We start from the raw sequence: 22,361 nt of genomic DNA on the forward strand, positions 1-22,361 counted from the left end.
ATGGAACAGTTGAGGTTTGTATAATATGAGAACCGCAGTGGTTACAGTCGTGAAGACGTGGTTTTACTTTGAGCTCATCTGTCTTAATTGACATAAATGGACACCATCCGGTAGTTCTACTGAGTGAATGGAGGGAATTGTCAGAAAACAAATAGGCATGTTCACTAAACGCCCCGCTGTTTAGATGTCTGCTGGGAATAACTCTGTTGTGCAGTGTGCCTCTCCTGCCAGCTAAAGCAGAAAACAAGTTGAGAGACTGCAATTGCCAAAGGACAACAACCAACGCAAGCCGAGGATAGAGGAGCCTTGTTTTTTGTGTTTTTATTGTTCTGTTTTCTTGTGTTGATAAGTGCCGAGAAAGAGAGGAGGGGGGGAGGGGGGAAGGGTTAAACTCCCGGGCTTTTACAGTGCAAATGTTTGCCATTCCCAGTGCCATGTAAAGGTGGTGTTTGCCCAGGGGACAAGCCGTTACCTTTATACAAAGACCCTCCATCTTGTGAGCCTTCACGTGGGAATCCATGTTTATATGTGACGAGATCCAGCTGCGAACAAATGCAGCCGCGTATCACAATGGGCATGTTTCCTCTGTGTTTCCATTGAGGAGCTTGATATTTGGCTTTTGTCCATCTCCTGCGCTGTTATTCTTTCTTCTTCAGTAGTGGGTTCAACAACACTGTTCATTATTCCTGCACCAGCCACTACCAAGGTAACTTTCAGCGAAGTGCTTCTGAAGAGACATTTTACAGACTTAAATCTGGGTGAATGTTGCTTTATTGAAACCCTGCCAAGAATCTAAAGAGGAGTGTGCGCTCTTTCTGAAAACCTGACCTGAAATATCCTCACCCAGTGGATTAGATTAGGGGAGTATCTGAAGAACAAATTACATTAAATCTCTTAAAATCTATAAAGGAAGGGCTATCTTTAACTTGTAATGGCTCCCTCATATCTGCCAATACAGTGGATATGGGTGATATCGCTGTAACTATAAACTGGAAAGAAGAGCTATATAAAATGAATTCTCCTTTATCTTTATAGGCATGTCTGTGAAGTTAGGGGGATTTGGCTGAAATGTACGACATGCTAGCTTTGGCTCTGGAGAACCATTAATGTCAAGGGAGAAGCAAGCGAACAGACTCTGAGGGGGTCTGGTGACAAAGAGAGCTAAATCTGCTCCTTTTTTTTCCCACTTCCTTTGATTGTCATAGCTCACACTTAATTCCTCCCAGATATGGATGAGCCATGGTTTTTAAGGCTTAAGATTCATGTATTGTTAAATCGCTGAAGTTATCTCTACAGACAGAGGGAGAGTATAATCTTGATGTCTTTTTCACAGTGTCCATTTCGTGGGTTTAGAGGTTTGCGGTCTTGGCTTTGGAATTATTTCCGGGTCAGTGTGCTAGTGTTTGTCAAAAAAAGCTCTTCTTCTTGGCTTATTAGACTCAAAGTGACCCAAGACTGCTCAATTAGCCAGAGCAGGGAACAGGCTTCTTTCATTTCTGACATATTCCATGGCCTTCACCCCTGGAGGATATCTCTCATCTATCTGTTAGCTCCCTATGGGTGTGTGCCTGAAGCTGCAGCCCAGGAATGGAAGCCCCTCCGTGGGCCGCAGACTTCTCCATATTCCCTTCTTCCATCGGTGGATCCGCAGGGTTTCACTGTTCCTAATTGATTTCAAGCCACACACACACCCTTCTCTCTCTCTTCCTCTCTACCTCTCCCTCTCTCTCTTTTTCTCTTTTGTCTCCATCTACTGACTGCAAACATCTCCAACCCACATCTCCCAACTTTGTGCCAGTCAAGCAGTTCCCTTCCCCTGTTGAATTAAAGAAAGAGTAAAGGCACCTTACATGTTTCTGCTGCAAACTTGCCCTAAATTCAACACGGGAACATCTCTAGTTTGCAGTTCTCTGATCTACTAATGAAAATGCTGACAGGTGTCAGAATCAGGACAGCAACAGGAACAGGGCTGTGCTGACAACGAGAGGGGGAGAGAGAGTATGCGTGTGAGAGAGAGAGAGATGGAGAGATGAGCTGCGAGTCTAGTAAGCAGTCTTAGGGAGGGAAAATAAAAAGAGGAAGAGAGGAAACAATCTCTCTGACAGGTAGGAGTGCTTTTTTTCTTTCTCTCGCTGCAAGATAACTCCATGAGTGCGCCAGAGGATTTGACTGATTCTCAAACAACATTTGATTGAATTAAACATCAAAACTATCCTTGTGTTTCTGGCTGGCAACAACGCGTGTCGCCTTATGATATTTTATGATTAGATTAACATACAAACACTATACTGGGACCATCCATTTTGATTTGGATTTGCCTAATCTAATGTGGAACCCGTGGAGGTAAAATGGCTGACAATGACAAAGAGCTCAGTGCAATACAAGCATTAAGGAAGATACAGTGCACACACTGTATGCTCAAACACACCAGAGAATTCATGCAAGCAGGTGTAATGAAATCTGTAATGAACAACCAAGTTGAAGATTTTGCCTCTGAGATGTAGAGACTAGAAGAAATATAAAGATATAAAATGTAATTTCAAGCTGTGTCCATCTGTGCTCATCTTTTTTATCGTACTTTACATGTCTAAATTAGTGTGAGTCAGTGAGGTCTTTGTCTGGCATGGTTTTATTGAAATTACACCCATTATAATAAACCAGAGTTGACCTATTATATTGGCTTTGCCCTTGGTAAAATAGACGACACCCACTCTATCACTTAACGGGAAGATCTGAAGTTTTTTTTTTTTTTTTTAAAACATATCTCATTGTGCGAACCAAGTCTGCTTTCAGGCAAACCAGTTTTTATGTCTGTGTTCTACTTTTTGAAAAATGGGTTATGGCCTCTTGGTAGTGTTTGTTTGCAATACAAGCACAAGTAAATCAACAGTTTCTTTCAAAATCATGTGCAGGCCCATCCCTTTAGTTCTTTAGTTAATTCCACGGGAGAATACGTTAAGAGTTGTTTGGAAGGACTTTCATAAACTTCATAGACAGAAATGTTTTAGATCTCTGTTGAGTTTTACAAGCTCTTCCTGAACTGCATGCACGCACAGGCACATGCGTTTGCACGTGTACATGCATGAACAGACACATTGACACAGACGCAGACAAAAGCACACGCAAAAGGTCTTCATCTCCAGCCCATGACTCACAACATAACATTATAATGCTATAATGGCATCCCCTGAACCCTCATCCTGCCAAAGCTCTCCTCAATACACCCAGTGTATTTAATCAGCTCAAGAGGGGACTGCTTATCTCTCTGCACTTGTCATGGATAGCGTATTGAACATATCAGAGAGAGAAATGGGAATGGTTCATTATTTTCTAGGGCTCACAATGAGCCTGATGTATCTCATTGCAGGCCCTCCACTGACAGCTCATTTTCTAGACAATCCTGGCATTCAGTTCGCAACGCGCCAGGGTAAGAGAGAGAGAGAAAGAGAGAGAGAGGGGAAACAGAGAGAGAGAAAATAGGGCTCCGGATCTCCATTGCTTATTCATGACGCTGTGGCATGCTAGGTGTGTTAATAATCTCCTCAGAAACCAAGTGAATCACAATTGTTTGTCGAACACCTAGCCAAGCTGGGCCCCAATCGACAGCAGATGGGAAAACAGGGGGATCAGGATGATCCCAGACAGAGGGAGGGAGATTAAGAACAGGTAATGTGCTGAAGTTGATGGGGACCGAGTGTGTTAGAGAGAGGGGAGAGGAGAGAGCACCTGAATTTTAAATCTGTCTGAGTGTGTGTACACAGTATGGGGAGTGTGAGTGTGTGTGCGTGTGTGTGTGTGTGTGTGTTTAAAGGTTAATGAGCGCAGGAAGGGGGAAAGAGAGAGAGATAAAGAGATGGCACAAGAGAGAAATACTGTGGGTAGGGGGAAATAGAGTGAAATTCAAGTAGCAGGGCTATTGCATCGTCTCCAGTCTACCAGCTTGTGGCTCCGATTGATTCTGCTCCTCGTCTGGGAACCCAAGGCAGTAGCCATTTTTCCTAGTCGGGCCGGTGTGTTTCAGTCCTTTGAGGTCACAGTGTGCGCCCAGCTCCTTCTCCATTCCAATACAGAGCCAGCTGTAATAAGACTATGGGTTGAAGCAGAGGTCTGGTGGCTGGGGAGGCTCCAGCCCCATCTGCACTCGAATCACACACACCAAGTGACAGCCATGAGATCCTGATCCTGGCCCTCTGGTGACGACCCCAGTTCCTCTCCAGAGGCAAAGTCCGTGCCACACCTTTATAATGCCACGACCTGCTATCACCGCCTCAGTACATGTGACCTTACTCATTATCACGGGTCCGGTGAGGCACACTGAAATGGTGTGATTATTGATTGGTACCGTGTACAGTAGCCATGATGGACAATACGATGAGGATGTCGCGTGCACATAGACTAACTCAACTAAGTCTCAGTGTGTGGCTGTAAGTGGGCAGGGTAGTCGCCGAGTGACTGCCAAAGCAAGGCTTGTATTACAGGGATCCCAGGGTATCAGACACCAGGCGGCCTGTGCTCCCTCTAGGCAGGGCAGAGTCTGGCAGCTGGCCCATAGCCCAGATAGCTATAATCAGCTCCATTAGCTGTAGCACCGACTCCTATTTAGGAGCCCTCATAGTGGAACCATGGCTACACTATAGGGATTAAGGATGCTGTGAAATATAGGAAAGTACAAATAATATGCAGTGTCACATGCTATAACTACACCTGCAAACATGCATTGCACACACAGAAGCACATTCGCAGCCGCACGCCTCACAAATGTGTGGTGAATGGGGGGAGATTTTCTGGGCATTATGTGTCTTGGCAAGAGGCATTTGTTTTATCTTCTCCCTCTGCGAAAGGAAAGATTAAGAATATACTCTGCTCTGTTTAAGGGGAAAATCAGCTGTCTTCTGACAAGTACATTGTAGCCCGCAGTTTTCTGTCCAGAATACAAAGAGACATTTATCACTGCAGCTGGGGCAAGAGAGAGGAAGAGAGAGGGGGGGTTCTCCTGCGCTGCGGCAACGTGCATTTCTTTTTTTAACCCCTATCACTTCCCTTCTGTGGGAAAAGCAGTATACCTCTCCTCTTTAATCCATATGAGATTTCCCCTACTCCCTTTTTCTTTCATTCTGATGTCTCTGCCACTGTTTTTGTCACCTCCATCCTGGTTTTTATCTTGTGCCTCATTCCCTCGTTTCTCCTGACAACATTACAACTCAGACGGAATATGTAGCAGTAAAGTCATGTCGTCCTCCTCAGTTGTGGCAACAAAAGGTTACTACCTCGGGCATATGGTATTTCCATATTTTGTTCCCCTCATGTATATTCAGTGAGAGTGATTTATTCTGTAACATTTTATCGGTTGAAATACAGACTTTTTCTTGCAGAAACATTGTGCTCAAACCAGACCTATAAAACATACACCATTGGCAGACATTGTTCTTTGGATTTTTTCCTCAGGAGCACAGGTTAAGGAGAAGTCATCCAGAGCACCTCTATCATTGCCATATTTGCTTCACCAGTCAGTGTCAGTGTCCACTCTCTGTCCCCCGCATGACCTTGCCAGGATGAGCTCACCGTGTTGTAATTCACCATTTTGAGTGGATCTCAATAGAGGGAGGCGCTCCGTGGCTGCTGGCGACCCAGATTATGAACTATTGATGAGGGATTAAAGTCACAGCTACAGAGAGAAGGGACCCGCAGAGGTGTGTGTGTGTGTGTGGACCCAGGGTGCCTCACTCAACCTTTTCTTGACCACAAGGTCTCCACTACTCCTTGCTTGGACTCGCTCTTCCAATACGCCTTCATATGCAAATGCCTCCCAGTCTCTTAAACCTTCATTTTCTGGCTATTTCTCAATGAGAGAAGAGATAGAAAAAAAAACATGCTCCCAGCGCATTCCAGGAATAGTGTTTTTCATCTACAATTGATTGTGTTTTTCTCAAAAAGGGACAGATTTCAATAAATTGATACATCCGGCCAGCCAATTGTGATTTTTCAGACCCCACTGTCCCCTACCTCTTTTAAAGGGAGGGTAAAAGGTAATGGGAGAGGTTGGCTGTTAAGTTTAATGGCAGACAGGAAAGCCTCGGAATGGCTCTTTTTAATGATGTGCCTATTCTCATGCACTCCCCATTAAAGATGAGGCCAGAATGCATGCAGAGAGCAGGGAGAGCACTATGGCCAGACACTGTACTGCCCCCAACACTCAGGAACCACAATAGGGGTCTCAGGCTCCTTTGTGTCTTTTCCAGCATGATACTATAATAGAAACCTTGTGCTCCTCCACATTCAGCTCACATTGGCATCAGAAAATATCTAAAGCAAGCATTCTCATAAGTCCTAATTAGAATGTTAGCAGAAATTGGCATCACATGGTATAGCATTCACCATTGACATCTGATATGGCAAATTGTTGGTGTGTGTGTGTGCGTGTGCATGTCTCTGTGAGTGTGCATGCATGTTCTATTTACATCACATTTTAGGCACTTAGTTCACGCTCTTATCCAGAGCGACTTACAATGACTGCATCTGTAGAGTAAGCTTTAATTCCTAGATCACCAAATTTACAAGCAACCGATAGTAAGAAGTGCAAAAGCATCTGTTGTGCAATCAAGCTGTGACTACTTATCGCCACAGTGCTGCTGACACCCCCGCCCCCATGCACTTATGCCCCGCCCCATCCCCCCACCACCCTCCCCTCCCCCCTCCACTGCACCTTACATAGTTTTAACTAGCGTGGATTTGCAACTGTGTCAGGCTTGGTGTTTGGCTTTACCACAGGGCAGGTTGATCCTCAGCTGTCTCCAGAGAAAAGGAACTCGGGGATCGAGAGGAGCGGGGGAATTGGATCTTTGACACCTGTCACTTCCACTCTACTGCACCTTGCTCCCCTGCCACACATAAGGGCTTTTCATGTCACAGCTCAGCGTGGTATCACGAGTGGGCACAGGGCCTGGGAAATCCAATTACTGCCACTGTGTCAGACCTCTGCCATCATCCTTATGTATGCTATAGTCATGTTCCTCAAATCAGAAAAGATGTGCCTATTAGTTCCTTCTCTTTTCTTCAGTCCAGTCTCCCACCTCCACTTCAATCTGTGTGTCTTAGATACGAGCTGCGGCTCTTCGCTTAGACTAGCTCACTGCTGACAATCTCCCCTATAGTGTAGCACTGGTGGGTGGCTGAAGGAATACTACGGACATTGGTTCTGACGGTCTGATATTAAGTGCTATCACAGCCCAGGCCTCACTGTGGTGGATAATGGGGAACCTTGGAGGGAATCAACATGCCTCCCAGATGCCAAACAAAATGGCCTTTTGTGACTGGGAAATAAAAAGTAAGAAAGCCTTCCCTCTTGCTTCTCCTCAGCCCAGCAGATCTACATCTAATGCACTGCCGCACAGTGAAGGCCACACTTGTGTTTTGCTTATTTCTTTCATTTGCTACTTGTCCCTGAGTGACATTGTCAGTCAGGTTTAGTGGGAATCAGGGCTCTCTTATCAAACCCTAATGGAACGCTAGGCTCTCCATAGGAGGGCCAACCCCTTTTTAATGTCTGTGCATGCTGAGTTAAACCTGCCCCTCATACATACCACTACACTCACCAGGCTACATTGTCCTACTTCCAGAGGTTGTTAAAATTGTAGGGAAAAGGGACAAGTGGAAAAAAGCAAAAAAAAAGAGGAAGGCGAAAAAAGAACAGGGAAAAAGATAGAAAGAAATGAGAGAGAGTAGAAAGGATGCTGGTGCTTTTGCGACGAGATAAAATGGAATATAAAACACATAGTCCTGGCTGACACAAAGCGAACATGACTGAATGAGAAGGCACATTACATTAATTATGTAAGGGCACTCTTTTGAGGCAGAGCTGAAGCTCACAGAGGGAGGGGAAATCCTAAGATGTTAGTATGCCGCCCCGGTGTGCTGGGCCCAGTTGTTTGGACCAAGACACATTGATTTGTTGAGCTCAGGCTATGGGATACTCAGACGGGTTTGCCTTTGATAGGCATTGAAGTATTGTGTTTATTTCCACTGACTACAACAAATAGCACTTGGATGGGAAGGAAACGATGTGAGAAATGGCTCTTTATGGTAAAACATGTGTGAGGATATAGTGGTTTCTTACAGTAGGCTGTGGCGGATTGTATAGGTTGTTCAAAACCATGTTCAATCACAAATCCATTTCTGCGAACATGATTGGTCGTGTTTTGTGAGAGTATAGGGAGGAAAACATGGATTGGCAAATAGAAATCGTAGTGTTGGTGAACGATCTTTATTCATATAGATTTTACAGAACAAGCACAACAGCTTTACTCAACACGTTTGTTTCTTAATTGCATAGAATTCCTGTTCAAGGAGGGAAAGCTCCATGCAAGCACTGCCTGCTACAAAAACGCTTGTTTTTTCTATCATCCATTGTTTTATTTCCCTGGCATTTGCATGTGTAAACCCACCTCCATAGAATTCCTGAAAACCTTACAGTTCTGTAACTGGGATTTAGCCCAGCAGATCACTAGATTCAGTCTATGAATATCTAATTGACACTCCTGGTTTAAGGTTGCTTACTTAGAAATGAGAGAAAGGCACCTCAGTGACCTAAGTGACCTAAGCAATGTATTACTCAGAGGTCATGACATCAACAACACAGAGGAGAGAGTGGGCTTGCGTCCCTGAGCCCGCTCTCTCCTGCTCCTCTGCATCCCCCATCCCCCTATAGCTTTCCTCTGCCCCCCAAACCCCATTCACAGATGTAATTTACTGTCTGTTTCTGTCCCCCTTGCTTCTCTCAGACTCAAGGGTTTAGGAGCAAATTAGCTTGCTAGCTCGGTCAAGCTTAAACACAGAAATGCTGCATTTGTTCCAGTGTATTTAAAGATGTCCTCTGCAGATGCATTGTAGAGGAAATGAGCCAGCAGACAAAGGCAGGCAGACAGGCTGGCATGGCGGCTTGGGCAGGCCTGCAACTGGGACGCCAATGGCCTGTTGTGCTGAGATTCGGGAGTGCGTTGCGCTGTTGTTGTGGGGCCGGATGCCAGGACCCAGGTTAATTTGAGACTCATCATTAGAAGGGCAATTTGGTGGATGAGCATGGACATGGATGACATTTTCCATTTCCAAATAGTTAAGTACATCACTTACAACCTACTGTTTACTGTAAATACCTCCTGGATCAAATATGAAGCTGGAAAGTAAAAGTAATTGGTGCTAAAAATGATTCAACTTTTAGTCAACAATTTAATATGGTTCAATAATTGTTTACACACGTAAGATAGATGTTGAACTGTTTTAGATGTTTTAACTACCCCAGTCAGTAAGCTAGATCTAAGTCATCAAGACCCTTAAAACCATAAAAGCAAAAAACAACTCAAGAAGAAGAGTCAAGAATATCCTGTGTTATATTTCTGTAAGGAAGAAGTCTTTTAAAAACTTATAAAGGTGTTCAGGCTAGACGGTTATATTGATTCCGAGGCCAAATGCCAAAGAAGGACTTTTTTTATTTTCATTTTTTATTTTCTCATATTTTTTTTTATCAGTATTGCATTACTTTTACTTCATGGAAAAATGTAACAGTTGGCATACATTATTGTTGAATAAAAAAACAAACAAAAAAAACAAACAGTTGGCATATATAAAATTTCCAACCAATAATACCATCACAGATTTTTGAACAATCCTGCGTTATGTTCCGCCCCAACATCCTGTTTCAACTAGAAATACGTCATATTATGGAAGCTAGATGTTTTCAAAATGCTGTTTCATTTTGAGTTTAAGAGTTCTTTTTTTCCTGTTCTGTATCCTTCGTATTTAAAAATAATCTCTCAAAAAGACGAATGATGAATGATGAATTTCCTCTGCTGAATCACATCACTGACAAGTTTTTCTTGTATTGGTGACTGCAAAGTTATCTAACTTTTGTTATTGTAATGACATTATTATATTTTTGCAGGCAACAATATAACTAATTGTTTCTAAGGGCAGCGACATGGCTAAAACCTGGTCATGTGTGATTATTTTTACATCATGAGACAGTCTTCTGTGTTTCAAACTCCAGTGAGGAAGGCTCTCAGGAAGAAGTCTTTTTCCCTCCACCAAGTCTCTGTTCATACAGACACGGTTCTCGCCCAAGGTTGTCTGAGCAGTGGCTTCCTGGCATTTTGTGGATATATACATGTGTGCCATACTGGTCTTGTTCCCTCTCCAGGGAAACTCTCTCTACCCTCTTTTCTCAGTTTAGCCCATTTCAGCCTCACTCAGCCTGGCTTAACTCTTCATGCGTGTCTGCCCAGGTTAAATCCAGTTCAGAGGGGCTGTTGAGGCAGCCTCGGGCTCACAGGCTCATATAATGTATGAAAGCCACTGCATGAATTATTACATTGGCTAGTTACAAAAACCCACAGATCACACCAGATCAGTTATTATCACTCTGAAACCTGCCGCTGCAAGCGTTCCGTATCTCCATATGTCACGGTACGAGCCAAGGGTAATGCCCCCAGAGCCTGCAGTGGCATTTATAGGACCTTTACCCAGGAACTGGGACCTCTATCTGCCATTGATGGTAGGTATAGAGCCACAGTAAAGCAGGGTGTGAGGAGATTCCTCTCAGCAAAATAGAATTTGTTGCCAGGGCATTGAAACCAGCCCACCCACGTATGTCATCATGACAACCAGCTTGCATCGTTTCCACTACATCAAGCAGTCCATTGGCTAGTGGTCCTGCCTTTGAACAAAACAGTGCACTGCGATGACAAAGTGATTTATAAAACGGCATAGCGATTGCTTTTTTTCTCCCGCCGCAGTTACACAGCTGTTAAACAGATGCTGTTTGTACCAATTTAGAAGCTAGTGCATTGTTTGTCAACACCAGTTTGGAAATTCATTCTTTATACCAGGACCTGCTATAGAATGCACACACTGGGGTGGATGGGCTAATAGCAAGGAAGGCAAGGCAGAAAGAAAGCAGAAGACTGGAAGTAAACCTGTTCTGAATTTGGCTTGAATTACTGCTAGCTTTTAAAGCAATTAATGAAAGAAATGCTTATAAACAACAGGCACGATGTAGTGCTGACGCTAGATATACTGTAAGTTAACAAGTCATTTTGTGTTAGCTGTTGAGAAGACACAGGCAGGCGTGGTGGAAGTGACGAGCTGTCAGACACACTTACCAATGCTCGATGGACTAGATAGTGAATCCCTTCTTGATAAATTGACTGGTACTAATGCTCAGAAATAGAACTGGGGCCACATGAACCCCTGGCTTCACCATCCGTACGACAGTCCTAACAAGGCCGCCCAGTGAGTCTAATTTCCTCAATAATTAATATCTGACTGGAGGAGGAGGAGGAAGTCTGGAGGGTCAGATAGGCAGAAAAGAGAGGAAGAGATTTTTGGGTGGAGGATTTATTTAATTAAGCCAATGTACGTGAGACAGCAATACTGATGAGATGAAAGAGGAGGACAGAAGGAGAAGTGTAGAGGATGGGCTGCAAGGGATGGATGGATGCTGTGTGTGTGTGTGTGTGTGTGTATTTGGGGGGGGGGTTACTTGATGTGACTGAACCAGATGCTGTGGGGAGAGGGAGAGGACTCGGCGCTGTGCAGAGAATGATGGCTTGCGTGGCGCAGTAAGGGTGCCCCTCCACTGTTTGTAAAAACAAGACCATCACACTCCATCTTGCCGCTCCCGCAGGAGCCAGGCCTCCAGGCTGATTTATGGCCCACAGACTGAATTGGCTGGCTGGGATGACAGCAGCGCTTGGACTCTCCCTGGTGAGTAGTGTAGGAGGCTGCTTGGCCAAGCCTCAGCCTCAGCTGGCCATAGAACTGTCCTCTGCTGTAGTTGGGGCAGACTAGACGTTAAGCTCCATCCCCAGCGTTTGGATCAGCCATGGCCAAGCCAGTTAGGTCTGCTCGAGACCTAACTGGCCTGTCCCGACCACTGTACCAACCAACTACAAACAGTAGAGTCACCCTCTGTTCTGCAGGTGCCTCATTTCCTGAATTTCATCGTCTCCTGTGATTCCCCATCAGCTTCTGCATCACGGGTTCCATCAAGAGTCTGTAGTGATAATTTAGATTTAATCAATCTTTGCCATGTGGCTGCTAGGATGGAAAATTAATGTGGAGACCAATTAGAAAACAGCCATTCCACTGTCAAACATATAGTACGCCAACTTGTTGAGAGCAGACAGCGGAGAGCTCTGTAGTGGCAAATGCAGATCTACTGCACATCACCCAGACATGACAAGGAGTCTTGGCTACCAGTCTGTCCTCAAAGCGGGTCAGCAGGACTGACTGCAGCCCCATTCATTTAACTCTCATTCTGTGCCACTCCCCAGCACCGCTCATGCAGCTGGAAGGAAAGAGACGAAACAAAATGTCAGGGTTGCTGTTTGCTCTCTCAGTCACCAGAGCCGATTAATTGTCTATTCACACAGGCCAGATTTGGTGGCATTGTCTTAGGATTTGGATGTAGGGTGTAATACCAACGACAGCAAGGGAAGAGGGGAAAAGCAAGGCAAAGCAAAGGGAAACTGTGGCCACGAGGAAAGCCTTTCCAGGTTTAAAATGTCTTGACATTATTTCCTTGTGAAGCTATTGCATGATAATAACTTTACATGATACTGTCTGCCTTTCTGTTTAGAAGTCTCTCTTTTTATATGACAGTCAAAATGAGGACATTTATTGTTACTGCTGTAACAAAAATGTCAGTATACAGAAAAAAATACAAAAAAGCAGTTTAGGTCAAAAGTGGCAGACATTCTTTATAATATGACTTATCATGCCACACTGCTGTTCCAAATTCTTTTTAGGGCTCATCTTGCTGTAAACCCAAACTGACTGAATTGTGTCATACCGCAAGTCCCCATAGCCCTATGGCTACAATTAAACTATCCAATAGAAAATGAGAGTGTGTCACCTGAATCTGGGTTCACATCAAGTCAACCCTGCGCCCTCTAATCTGGCCCTCTGTTTCTTGTGCCTGCCTACACTCATTGTATAGGATTACATCATTGTTTTCAACCTGCAGGCTTTGTGCACTACTTTTGGAGGGAAAACTCCTTCTGTTTTCCAAGCCAGGCTTCAACGGCTGCCAACCAGGACGCAAAATATCTGGCGAAAGCTCAGAGAGTTTTTAGGGGAGTTGCCTCTTCCAGTGAACAGAGCCCTTCCCTTTTGTGGCAGGGGATTATACGCTTGGTCTTTCACTGATTTCCCCTCTTTTGCTACATTAGCAACAAACAAATAGCACCTCCAGGTGTAAGACTTGGAGGGATCATTATAGGCGGTGCACAAGGGTAAATTGAGCAATGAGCTTGTCAGGTTCTGGGAGCCCCATGCTGAAGACCTGTCTGCTGTGACTTGAAGTTCAGACGCCTTCATCTGATTGAGGGAGTGAAGTTGAATTGAGTCGGCTGCTGGCAGACTGCAGCAGATGAAGCTGAAAAGGCAGGGAACATGTGGGTTTTCTCCCCCCGCTGATGCAAAGTGATGTTGTTCCAGGTAACTACAAACAGCAAAACATGGCCAGTGCTATCAGGAGAGTTTTGTTTTTGCATTTGAAGTGGCAATATTTATTATTCGCCAATGCCATGCGCATCAGTACATACATATTTAAAGTGCTCCCCAATGCCTTTGCTAGTCTTTGGACCTTAATTCAGAATAAAAGCACAGCATTCCCGATTTGTTAGCAGTGCTGCAGTATTTGAAACCTCAATTTTTTTGTCTCCCCCGCCATTACACTTTATTTCTATTTCAAATTTGGAACACTGAAAAACACGGGCAGCCTCTGCCTCCCGATGGAGCTCCCTCAGTAATTAATAGGTATTAAATCCTAGATAGGAAATGTTCCCACTGACATCCTGCTCTGTACTGTACTTTAAGTCTGTTCCTGGAACTGATTGGCAAGCTTATTTTCCTGATGACTTTGAATAGACATTCACAGCAGGAGGTATCTTCTCTGTGTTCTACGCTTTGCATGTTGCCTCCAAATCTCAGCGCTGATGTGAAAGCCATTTAATTCATCTCTTAGCATTAGAATTTTTTCTTTCTTTGGAATAGGAAGAGATTGTGTTTTGTCAGAGGTCGATGGCCTATCACTTATTTATAAAAATTTTGTCTTCCACTTTTTGTGGGTCTTTGAGAGTGACATCTGCTTTTTGTGGAGCTCTAGGCAGAGGCAGGATGTGTGAGTGTTAATGGCACTTGGCTTTCATAACAATGTCATTTACAACCCAGTTGCTCTCCCATAGACCCCTAAAGGAAAGGGGGAAAAGGGTATTCACTGCATATGCATGCGCCGCTAAGTAGAGAGCGTACGACTTGTGTATGTTTCTTTGTGCCTCAAGGCTTTTCAGGCTTTAGAAAAATGCTCCGGGCTGTAGAAAGAAGCAAATCTATTTAGAGGAAGTTGCATTCATCAAGAAGATGCTAGTAAATCTTTAATCTTTAGAGAAGGAGATCTGCTTTGTCAAACATGAAGTTTTTAGTGGGGATTTCAGAAAACTAGGTGTGGAGTTAAAATCTAGATTACAAGCGTATCACAAGTTGCAAATTTATATAACAATTTCCAAATGTGTATTGTGGTGTTTACACACACAGATTATAATTGCCTCTAAGAACTAAAACATAATCTCTCCAAATATACTACAAGTTAGATGCTATATGACTGCCTCAATCAACTCTATTGGCAGCACCATATCAGAGAAAAGGCATCAGGCGGGGGTATTTGTATAAACAGGTAAGTTGAAGATACAGTTCATGAGGATGCAGGCAGGATTAAGAAAAGAACATGGGATTTGAAAGGGCATTAAAAAATACCTGCATGGTGGACAGGGAGCATTAATCTAGTGTGTGGGCATGTTTCTCTTTTTTTCATTGCCCTGCATTTTGTTCCCAGTACCTAGTGAAGATTTTCAGTTGTGATTACATTATTACATTCTGGATTGGATCCCTGTATATTGAATTTTAAACCTCTCTTTATACAAATCCCCCTGCTTGATGCCTCTTGTCTGCTTGGCTGCTGCCAGTGCAGTTGCTCGGGTCAATCAGCATTCACACACATTTACATACACATACAGATGTGCAACTTGTGAAACATATATTCAGTTTGCTCATTCTTCTATTTCACCTTTATGAAAGAATTTTAGCTCTGTAGAAAATACCTATGTAAAATACCTAATTTCTGCTGCACAATGGATAATGTTATAATTCACGCCGAGTTATTATTGTGATACTGAGTTAAGATAATGAGAAGTCTTTCTAAGATGTGACTTGTGTGTGTTCACCTGGGTCTTATAATTGCAGACTAAATTTGAGCTACTTAGGCCACTGCAGTCGAACCAGAACTTTATTTGTTATTCGGTTTTAATTGCATCATTTTCCCCTGTGGGTAGGAGGATGTCTGAATCTGCATTTGGAGGAGAGAACGGCATGTCTGTGTGAGTGCGTGTGCGTGTGTGTGTGTGTGTGTGCGTGTGCGTCTAGACACACACAAGCTCAAAGTAGGCTAATCCTCTGCTGCCACCGTCTCGCCATGAAGCATTCATGATGGACACTGGTTGCTCTTGGTCTCTGCCTGCTTGGCCTCAGTATTCCTGTGTTTCTGGCTGTAGGCAAGATCCTTAATCCATCACTGAGGTTACCTTAGTTGGGTTCAAATAGCCCATGACACCCTTTACTCATTCACTCAGTCATTTAGTCACCAAGTCATCTGCCAATCAGATTATGCTTTATGAGAGATAGCTCTGGCGTGTCTGTCCCTGAAAAGCCTGTCTCTGATCTTTAAATATCGATCCCCAGACCCTAAGCAGAGGTGCCCTCAGAGTGCAGGAAAGAGGGGAGAAAAACAGATAATTAGTGATTTTAATTAGGTGATCTGTCAAGCCGCGATTGCCAGATGTAAGCGTATGCACTTGGGTCGATGGCAATCCTTCTCACAATGCCTTCTTGTCACCTTGGGCCACTAGAAGGGAGGATGGAGAGAGAGACAACCAGTAGGGGAGCTTAGAAATGTGTCATTGCACATCTGTGTGTCAGGTTCTTTTGGGGCCAGTGGAGAGAAGACTACGACACAGTGGCATAGCGAAGAAAATAAAATTAGAAAAGAAATTATGTTTGCTGGAGCTGAATCATGTTGAAACGGTGCACTCCACATATTTTCAATAAGGCTATTGAAGATACCTTGTTCAACAAATTTTATTTCTGAGCTACAGAAGATTCCTTGTCAGCATGTTAACTATTTTCATTTCAAGGCTGGAGTCCCCCACGCATTTTTCTTTATGTGAGTGCAGAGCGCGATATGCCACTTTGTGAGTGAGTATGCAGAGTAGCTCTCTTTGAGGTCATTTGTTAACATAAGGGCATCTTGGACATGCCTGTTAGGTTATCAGAGCAGATGGCTAATAATGAAATATGTATGGATTCAAAACACTTCAAGCGCCAACTATCGGCCTTTGGACAACTAAAGTGTATATGTGAATTAAAGACAGTTTCTTTTGGATAACAAGGAGGAGAAAGAAAATGACAGCTCTTCAGTTTGAGCAAGAGTGCATGGCTCTTTTTTGTTGTTATAACGATGCAAAAATTGTCTTGAAAGCCCTTCCCCTCCAACACAACAAAGCCTGAAAGAGTGCAGTTATACAGACTCAGACAAATCTTTTTTTCACTCCAGCGTTAAACATCATTACATATTTATAACTCGGCGCCAGATGACAGAGACAGAGAGAGAGATGAACCAGGCAACAATACCGCAACTCGTCTGGTGTCTCTCTCAGTGAGATATCTGATTGCACTGTTTAAACCTGCCTTTCATCAAGTGTTGCTACAGAAAACCCAATTATGCATGAGCTGCAAATGGACTTTTGATTTAACAATACATCATTTAATTGGCATATTAAAAGTGCCTCAAACATCCAGCTCTAGTTGTCAGCGAGTAGTGTTAAGACAGCAGAACTGGAGTCTTGTGTAGAGGCAAGAATGCCATACATAAAAGTGAAAGCAAATCATCCATAACAATTTAAACTTGGGCGTTTCAAATTGATATAAACTTTGCAGCATTGTTTTTTCAGTTGTTATTGTTGTTGTTGTTGCTTTTTTCTGGACGACAGCTTTGACATGCTTAAATAAAATGAAGGCCCTGGAAAAAATGCCATGATGAAATCTGTGAAAGCAAATGCAAATTAATATAAAAAGTGGAACATAGGCTGGTTTAACAGACAAATCTAACAGTCTCATCTTCTCTATCTCTCTCCCCCATTTGTTTTGCAGACCCCAGTGAAGGCTTCCACTGCCAGGATGAGTGTCGTATCCTAGGCCATTCTGACCGCTGCTGGATGCCTCGTGTCTCGATCCCGGCACGTGCCAAGTCGCCCGAGCATGGCCGCAATGTCATCGCTTTGTCTATCGAGGCCACCACAGTGGATGTGCCCCACTATGAGGATGGCACCACCAAAAGGACTTTTGCCACCTTTGGCAAGGATGGCCCTGAGGACGTGGAGCGGGGAGAGATTAAGGGAAAGCGGACTCAGGAGTCTCAGGTGTGCAGCCCCAAGGCCAACGGCGGTGCTGTCCGTGAAGCTGGCAACGGGCGCGAGGCAGCCAGTCCCATTACTTCCCCTGTGCACCTGAAGAGCCCAGTGTCCAAGCCGTCATCTGCCTACAACACATTGAAATGCCGCGACGCAGAGCGTATCGCCAACCACAGCCTGCTGCGGCAGCCTGAGGGGAAGGACAGTGAGCCGGCCGTCAGGGAGATCAACACGCTTCTCCACGATGGCCGAGACAAGGAATCCCCCAGCAGCAAGCGCCTGAAGGACATTGTGCTCTAGCGAGCTTCTCTATGACACACACCCACATGCATACACACATACAGTGTAAACTCACATATATATACCCCGCAATAGCTGTGTGTACGCAGGAGAAAGTCAGGCCGTGGAAGTAGAGAGACACACCCATTTGCAGTATACGATATCCAGGAAACAGCTCAAGCTGAGGATAAGGAACTGTAGTATGCTGCAGCTAGTTGTGTGCTCCAGCCAAGGTAGTGGATGTGGCTTTGTTGTAGTCGCAGTACTTTTTCCTTGTTTGCTTTTTGTTCAGTTTTCTTTTTATCAGTCTGCAACGAGTGGACAGGCAGGTTACTGTTGACTGCATGGACGTGGCCAGTGGAGCTCTCCAGCCCCTTGCGCCAAAGCAGGACGCAACTTGTTTGGACACCTAAGGTGCCAATTCAGAAGTACAGTTATGCCTTTTGAACTACTTTTGTATCACAAACTGATATTTGCCTTCTTTGGTTTTGCAGTTTGTTCTAGCTGCCAAAATCGCTCTTTGTTCCTTTGTATAGTGAGCTCCGTCAGTGTAATAAATGGCAACAGACATACACAGGATTCATCTCAACAATATCCTCAATTTGCTCCTTCAACAATTTTCAGTGCACACAGGAGAAAGAAAGGGAGGCCTTTCACACAATCCAGTCTCATTTCCCCCTCTCCCTGTCTAATAAGAGAAGCCTTCTCTGCATATCCCTGAGGACATCCTAGTGTCATCAGACTGTGAGGTCTTTACAGTATTTATGTTTTATCACGGATGGAGCTAAATGAACTCTCGCTATCTGCCCAGCCACTCTGAACACTGGAAGTGGGACAGACAGATCCTTGTGTTCCAATTGAGCTGTATGAAAAAAAAAGACTTATTGCTTTTGAAATCTCCTGTGCCCAACCTTGATTGTAGCCAGTGGAGCACAAATTAGAACTTTGTGCTCTGGTCTTGTACTTTTTTCTGACTTTTGACTATGGGGCTAGGATAGAAGGGATCGTCACTCATGTCTTGCTATGTGAAACTCTGTATAGGGTTTACTATTATCATTTTTAATAACCTGTTGTTATGTGACAATCCCTTTAATGTTTTGTTTCAACAGTAAAAAAAAAAAAACGAATAAACATTGGTGTTCAACTGAAGCTACAGTAGCGTTTGTTACACAAACACAAAAATAAAAAAAACATATATGCCAAAATATATTTTATAAATAATTTAAAAATGTATAATGAGAATATTTAATGCTGTGTAGTTATTTTATCAGTAAGTTATACTTGAAATTAACTTGCTTTTGTTTATTTGTTTTTTGCTTTTTTATTGAACCTGATTTTATTTTATTTTATTTTATTTTTTTCAAAATGAACTTGGATTATTTTTTGTTTACTGTGTGACCCCTGGCAACTGTTGACTTGCAGTCTACCTTGTTGTAAAGAGTTTCTTATTGGTCAGTTCTTGTGCCATCAAGTTTCTGTGTGGGCTAATAGAAAATGTAAAAAGACAAAAAAAAAGAAGCGATTTCAGCACCAACATTAGTGTGTCAGTTCAATGAGCTTAGAGTGAGATAGCAAAAGAAACCAAAAAAGACGCAAACAAAACCTTAAAGATTGCAGGATGTTGCTTAATCTTAGTATCTAAGAAAGAGAAAGAGGGTTACCGTTGTTCTTAAAGCTGGTGACAGGGTTCCACCTATTCTGTCTAATGAGTCAGGTTCCCTATCGGGCCCAATCAAGTTTAACAAGACTAGTCTTTTTCCAACTTCAACTGAGAGTATGCAGACATGCGGACTAGCTTTGCTCAGCAGTACTGTCACCCTGTGCCATCTGCTTTCAGTTAATCTCAAGGATAAGGTTGAGACCAGAGTGGCAAAAGCAGGGCTCTCCCCCCTACAGGCACCACGCAACAGACTGGGTGGAATCATATGTTTGAACGAACTAAGGTCTTGGAAGAACCGTATTGCACATCAGCAATGTGGTTTTATGTTGCTTTGCAGTAAACTATGTACAATGTGGAAAAATATGAATGAAAAAGGACAAATTGCATACAACAAACTAGATCTTGTAGCTGAATGTTTTTGCTGGTCTCACCCATGGCTTCTGGCAACATGAAAATCGGAATAATCACTGAATGTATACAGCAGCTTATAATTAAACTATTAAATGTTCTCCACTTTGTTTCCTTGTCTTCACTCAACACGAGTCCGTTTTGATATCTGCTTTAATATCTGTCTTGAAATTACCATCAAATATCTCATAATGAATAAGCCGCCAAATGAAAGTGAGTGTGTGTGCTGTGTGCATTATTGCAAATTTTAATGAGCTAATTTTCCATTTTGAAATATCTTTTGTCTTTCCATAATTCATTAAAATCTATAATGTGATGTGAATATCTGTTAGAGAACGTTGCTTGAAAGCTGCAGCATAACACATGGAGTGATGACTATCATGTCTGTCATGATGAAATGGAAATTAACAGTTTGAGTACAGGCTGGTTCCCAGTCTGCATTAATATTCCATGCGTCCACTGTTGCTCTTTCCCATTATTTCCAAAGCAGACCTTTGGGAATGCTCCAGCCAAAGTGTCTATTTCTAATGGCAACGCTCTTTTCATTTGCTAGAGTGGGTCACATGCCATTTTTGAGGCATTTAACATTCCCAAATGTCTCTCAAAACACTACAATACCGACATTGATCAGGACCATGCAGCCAGTCATTGAGACTCACTTACATTAGGTTGGTGGGTAATGTGCTTTCACAGCCAACAGCATGATGCCATTATGACACTATATCCCACTTGAAATATTGATTTATTAGTAGACTTTGATGGGTAGAACTCTAAAAGCTAGGAAATCAGTTGAAAGGCAAGGCAGAGCCTCACTCTTCAACATATGGTCTTTGCCAATCTGCTGCAATTTCCTTGTCATATACACTCAATAAAAGCTTCACATTTCACCACCCCCATACATAGCAGATCCTTCAGTTGAGTAAGTTAGCATGGATTGATGCAGGGAAGCGGAGAAGAGATGCAGAACAGGAGACATTCCAGTGCTATCGAAAGAGAAGAAGGAAAACCAGGAGCAACCCACAGCTGCCACACAGCTGCCCTCTGTGATAAGAAAAGGAGGCTGGCTTCATTTCTATAATTAATTTGCCATTCCCTCTGTACCCTCTGGTGGAGCCAACATGAAAGTTGGTCTGAAAACGCACTCGCTAACACATCCATTAGTCTATAAGGAGGATCTTGTTTCTTCCAGCTAAGTTCGCTCCTCATGGGCAATAGCACTATACCAACCCTGCCCCACTCATATGAATAACTCATGCTCTTACAGTAGTGTTTAGACCCCTGGGTCTCCATAACAAACTCCCGCCAACCTAAGGCTAGAGTACGGCCTACAATTTAAGGTCAAAGTATACATTTTAAAATGCATTTTAAAGAGACCGATCTCATTATCATTAACATTACAAAATGGCTCAGTAACACAATATTGCAGTAATTCTTTCAAACCCTTGTGTAAAAACGTTATCTTCCATATCAACAGGATTCCCATGAGTCAAACCTTATTTGCAATGCAAGAACCGTATTGGTAATTCCCCCAAATGGTGCTTGTCTACGCATATTTAATTACTTCTGATTCACGTTGGTCAGGGTGAATTTTCGCCATTATGGCGAGATTTATATCAAAGGTTACCGGGACACACATCCTATTAACGTCCTATTAATGTTTCAATTATCATTTTGCAAAATGGTGAGAGGGGGAATCAGAGAACAATTAAAATGATTTATTTCTGACACAGACATGCATTGAAAAGAGCAGGAGGAGGGCCTGCAGCTTTACATTCCTTCAGTACAAAATAGTTTGTAGCCTGTTCTTTTGAATGAGCCCCCCTCCTCAATCAGGCCCACTGATCTCAGTGGCTGCAGCGACCTCATTCTATCAAAAGGGCTTGCAGCTGCTCCTGCCTCATTGTGACCAACTATTCCTATTCACTCTAACCTCTGGTGGAGGTTCACCCCGGGATTAGCTGACAACCAACAAAATGTTTGACACAGTGGAGTACTACACCAAATGCTCCATTTCCTTGCTGCCTATTGCTGATTTTGAATGTCACGAGGGAGGCTGCAATAAAAACAGTACTAAAAATAATACAGTTAATGTAGGCTAAAAATTCTGTTGCAGTGGCCTTTATGTGTGAAGACTTAGTGTTTGTCTGCAGTTACAGGACAATGAAGGCATTAAACCCATTCAGATTTATCAGCTGGAAGGTCCAAGCTCTGTGTGGTCAACAGTGGACCATCGGTGGCACCATATGTTATTTGAGGTGGTCCATTTCAGTGACTGGGCCCATAAATATCTAAAGCTAATGATTTTCTGTCCCTGGTCCTCCTCTAATTGCCAAACTCATTCCATTTCAGGCATGCAAAGGAGAGGCCGACTGGAGGCACTTCCCACATTTCTTCTCTCATTCTCTTCAGCCGGAGTTTGAGCAGGAGAGACTTCAGAGTCACCAGGTAGAGAAGCTGGGTCAAAAATGAAAAAAAAACATGCCTTCAATTTGTTGTCATTG

General features: G+C 43.3%; 1 protein-coding gene across 2 annotated transcripts in view; it reads left to right on the top strand.

The window, feature by feature from the left end:
• pcdh19 (protocadherin 19) overlaps positions 1-19,063 on the top strand; it is a 53,699-nt gene extending 34,636 nt beyond the window's left edge. For both annotated transcript variants that reach the window (XM_078289178.1, XM_078289179.1), the window contains exon 5: positions 17,254-19,063. In XM_078289178.1, coding sequence (XP_078145304.1) covers positions 17,254-17,813 — 560 coding nt within the window. In that variant the 3' untranslated portion in view covers positions 17,814-19,063. The remainder of the gene's footprint in view (positions 1-17,253) is intronic.
• The last annotated feature ends 3,298 nt before the right edge of the window (positions 19,064-22,361 follow it).

Source organism: Centroberyx gerrardi, chromosome 16, assembly GCF_048128805.1.
Source record: "Centroberyx gerrardi isolate f3 chromosome 16, fCenGer3.hap1.cur.20231027, whole genome shotgun sequence".
NCBI classification, from domain to species: Eukaryota; Metazoa; Chordata; class Actinopteri; order Beryciformes; family Berycidae; genus Centroberyx; species Centroberyx gerrardi.